A 4,634-nucleotide genomic window follows, 5' to 3' on the forward strand; every position below is an offset into this window, starting at 1 on the left:
GCAAAATGAAGTCTTTGAAGATGTTTTTTTTTTCTTCATTTTTAAAGCAACAGCTAGTTCAAGAAAGCTTGGAAATCTTGCAGAAAAAATCCACAGAATATTGCAAGACCTCCCTGACAGTCATGTAACTTAGGCAAATTTCCCCAGTAGCAATTAGCCTCTACACTTCCCTTTAGCAGCTATTTTTTCACAGGTTCTGTTCTGATGCAACTGAAAATGTTTTTCCTCCAGCTTGAATGCACTTTTTGAAAAAAAAAAAGCAGAGTGGCAGAAAGGATTAGGGTATCAGGTCACGTTGGGGCTGATCCAAGCAGCAGTGTTTTTTTTGTTTGTTTGTTTTCCTTTTAGTTTAAACTTGTAGAAATTGAAAGCTCAAAGGGCTTCATGCTTAGAGCTGTTCCCAGAATAGTTAGGACTCATAGTCCGCTTCCTAACGTGCTCACATCACAAGACCAACCGCTGCTACTTGCTCTTTTGTCTGAGTCTCCAGTGGAGTGCTGGGATGCTGACTCCTTCACGAGGGAAGTTCCCACTTCCCCAGAGATGAGCCTTTCCAAGAGCTCTCTCCCCCACAGTGACCTAGGTAAAGGTTGCCCTGTGGCCACCACCATTACACCCCATCTCCTTGAGCCCAAACAATCCCGTGCCTTAAAAAAAAAAAAAAAAAAAAAAAAAAGTGACCATGTTCAGGGATTGATTTAGGTGGGTTTTATTTTTATGCGAAATCATAAATACAAAATAAAAATAGCAAACAAGTGCTGTAGGTTTTTGTTTTCACTGGGATGAGGTTCAGGCCTGATCCTGAGCACTTCTGAGTCTTAAGCTCTAGGACTATGTTTTGGTCTTGGAAAACAGAGCAAAAAACAACTTACACCCTGAAGCCAGTGATGTCAGTAACAGCATTCAATTGGGTTGTTTGTTTGGTTTTCTTTTAAAGCACAGCAACAAGTGTATTGAAGGATGAGATTAAATATGTATATATAATTTTTAAAATGGGGCCCCCTTCCTGCTAGTATTGTTGGGTGCTGCCCCCTGACCTCAGCAAAACTTCCTTACATCAGCAACGAGCTGTGGTTTTGGTCGGGTGATGCTGTGTTTACTGGTACATACACAGTTAGCACTGGCTTCTTCCAAGAGGTTTCAATATGCATTTTTTTTGGATTTTGGTTATAAATGGACCCAGCCCTGCCATGACATGAACCTATCTATCAGGGATTTTGGCTTGTTTACAAAAAAATTCCCTTCAAAGGTGTGAGTTTTCCTCCCTCCCCCCCAGGACAGCCATTCTGATTGGATTCTAAATGCTAGCAATGAACTCAGAACGATTTCACCTCCTGGTAGACCCCAAATCCTGCAGTACTTCTGTAGGCTCTGAAGTAATGATACCTGGCATGTCTGCCAGGTTCAGCCTTTTTTTAAAATTCTTTAATTTGAGACAAATTCCCATTAAATTGATGAGATCTGTAAAAAACAAAGTGAAGTCTGCAGGAGCTGAGCTAATATCCATTGCCTCTTTGCTAGACACCAGAGGTCTGAGTGATGGCGTAACATGTCTGTAGGTGTGGGCTGGGTGACAAAAACAGTTGGACGTTACCATTTAAGATCCAAATAAAACAACCATGAAACAAATAAAGGCACCAACCCATATAACAAGCTAACTTTGGTAATTTCTTGCAAAATGTATGCATTTAAATACATTTACAGTTTACAAGGTTATACTGCTTTAAAAAGAAAAACATTGCAATGATGAAATACAGAATATTTCATTCTTGTACCAAAACTACATATCACATCACAACAACAACATTATAGCTTTCATTTAAATGTAGACAGTGTAAGAACTGCACCTCTTTATAGAACAGTACTAGTTCTAGACATAGTGCTCTGCTTTTGTATTGTCTGGGTTCGGACCCTGTGTGTATGCGTTTGAAATGAAGGCAGTTACCTTTCAAAGGGTGAAATCTGTGCTCTGTATTCAACGTCCGTATTTGCAGGGGCAAGGCTTTATTCCCTCCTTCAGGTCTGTACGTATTGATACTGTTGGGGTGTTAATTTTGCTAAGCAAAGCCAAAATGCAGTCAATGCGGATCTGTCAGGACCCCCCAGTAATGGTTAGTCTGTAAGTCTCAACGTTATCAGAAACTTGTAGGAGTTAATACACAGCTTAGGTGTGTGCTGTATTGCTATGTGTTTGTGAGGGCCCCACAAGGTTGTAGCATTGTGCCCTGAGGAGTGCTCACAGCACCTTTCCTCCCTAGCTGTTGGCAGAAAGCTCCTTGTGACAGTACAGATGCTGCCAGTCTGCAGCAGAAATCTGGGTCAATTTAAAGGTACAAGATTTTTTTTCCCCCTCTTGACAATTTGTCTGAGAGCATCACACCACCCTTCAGCCCCTTCTTTAAAAAACTTTTGTCTCTACAGTGTAAAAAGGAAAGGTGTGTGTTAATATTCCAGGCTGGGGTGAAGTTTAACAGGTGCTGAGCTCAGAAGAGTTATGGTGCCCAGAGCATCTTCCTTCCAGTCTGCAGTTACCAGGACACTGGAGGAGCTATGAGGGCTTTGAGAGCCACAACTTCACATCTCCCAATTAGCATGCATAAAGTCTCAGTCAAAATAATTGGAGAAAGTTTTCTAGCACTTAATTTCTGTCTGATTAGGTAAATGAAGGAAAGTATACATTAACAAAGTTACAGTGGGGAGTCAAGCAAGTGCATGCCCAACTGAACACACATGATTCAAAGTGGGCAGCAAGCAGTGCTCATCCGCAAGGCCATGAAAGCCTCCCATAACCTAACCATCCATATCCGGGGCAATATTTATGTTTCCAGTCTCCTGTAGTGCAGATAAGAGGACGCAGAGGGATGCCCTGCTGGAGCCACAACATGCAAAGGTCTCCTAGGACTCTGAACCTAGTCCTCCAAAAATTCTGGCAACCTGCAATGAGTTCATATTCAAGTAAAAACAGAACAGAAGCTGACAAAGGAGAAGGGAACGAGAACCTAGGATAATCTCTGTACTCTGCTAAACAACAGCAACTGTCTGAAATCACTTTCAGAAGTCTCAAAGGCACGCAGACCAATGCACTCCTTTGAGGGACAAAAACAACTGAAGAAAATCAATCACATGCCTTTCTCCAAATAGTTACTTGCTGTGGGATTAAGGACCAAGGTTAATGTTGTGCTTTAGACAGAAACTCTAGTTTAGTTGCCCATACTGAAGAAGAACAAAAGAAAAAACCTTAACCAATTAAAGCCACGGCAGAACTCAGTCAGACACTGGTTTTCAGGAGAGAAAATGAAGCAGTGAAACTTCTCCTCTGTGCCAGCGCACAGCCGATGGCCTGTCCCAGCAGCCAGGCAGCGCTCCGAGAGGCACCAGCAGCAGGAGTGGGCACTGAAGTGCTCCCAAAGCCTCCCACGGTAACGCCAGCTGGGGCCAGAGCGGTGGCAGGGGCCGTCGGGCAGATGGGGACAGCGGCAGCAGCCAGGCTCAGCCCCGGCAGACTCAGCCGTGGCTCTCCCAGGCTCCTCGGTGCCCGCTGTCACCCCAGGCCAAGATGGGTGCCAGTGCCGGCACAGCAGGCAGGTGGTAGCGGGGCCCAGAGTGGTGCTCCAATGGCCCGACAGGAGGCTGGGCTGGCAGGCAGAGGGGCGCTGCCCTGCCTAGGGCTGCTGCTTGCCGGGGTGCCCCGTTAAGACAGCCTCTAGGCAGGGGAGCGCTGCAGCGCCCAGTCAGTCGAGCTGACTGCAGATGCTCCCGGCACAGTGAGCGAGCAGCCCGGGACTGGTCCGTGCCTGTACCCCTGGCCAACAGAGCCCGGCAGTGCCAGTTCAGAGCCGTCCATCAGCGTCCCTGCAGGGCCAGGGGAGCCGAGCAGCCCCGCTCAGACGTAGTTCTTCTTGTCATACTCGCCGTTGGAGGTGGGCCGCCGCGGTGCCGAGTACTTGACGGGGAAGGAGGTCTCGTCGCGCTGCGAGCAGGAGCAGCAGCAGATGAGGCAGCCCCCGAAGAGCAGCAGGGCCGTGGCCGCCCAGCCGATGTAGAGCGCGGCTCCCATCTCCCGCTTCTGGGACGGCGGCACAGTGGGGTCGTAGAAGTCGCTGATGACGATGTTGGCGAACCAGCAGAGCGGGACAAGGACCAGGACCCCGCAGAGGATGTAGATGGCCCCGCCGGCGATCACGATGCGGGATTTCATCTTGCCGGGCCGGATGCAGTTGGTGCACTGGGCGCCCACCACGGTCACCATGAGCGCCACCAACCCCAGCAGCGCCACGATGACCGTGAGTGCCCGGCCTGCCTGCACCTCGGGCTTCAGCGCCAGGATGGAGTCGTACACCTTGCACTGCATCTGCCCCGTGCTCTGCACCACGCAGTTCATCCACAGCCCTTCCCAGATGGTCTGCGCCACCACGATGTTCACGTCGATGAAGGCTGACACCTGCCACATGGGAAGCCCGCAGGCCAGGATCACCCCCACCCAGCCCAGGATGCCCAGCCCCAGCCCCAAAATCTCCAGCGCCGCCGAAGTCATGCTGCTGCCGCTGCTCTGCCCCAGCCTCCGGAGAAGGGACGGCGGTGGCGGCTGCTGCTGCTCACCTCTCGCCCCCGGGCAGCCGCCGAGCTGGTTCTGA

The 4,634-nt window shown here is 49.1% G+C and overlaps 1 protein-coding gene across 1 annotated transcript; it reads right to left on the minus strand.

Annotated features, from left to right (window-relative positions):
* Positions 1-695: 695 nt before the first annotated feature.
* Positions 696-4,634, minus strand: CLDN5 (claudin 5). The gene has a single exon (XM_035340788.1). It carries the CDS (start codon positions 4,532-4,534, stop codon positions 3,884-3,886), a length of 651 nt encoding a protein of 216 aa, XP_035196679.1. The 5' UTR covers positions 4,535-4,634; the 3' UTR covers positions 696-3,883.

The sequence above is a fragment of the Oxyura jamaicensis genome, chromosome 15 (genome assembly GCF_011077185.1).
Source record: "Oxyura jamaicensis isolate SHBP4307 breed ruddy duck chromosome 15, BPBGC_Ojam_1.0, whole genome shotgun sequence".
NCBI lineage: Eukaryota > Metazoa > Chordata > Aves > Anseriformes > Anatidae > Oxyura > Oxyura jamaicensis.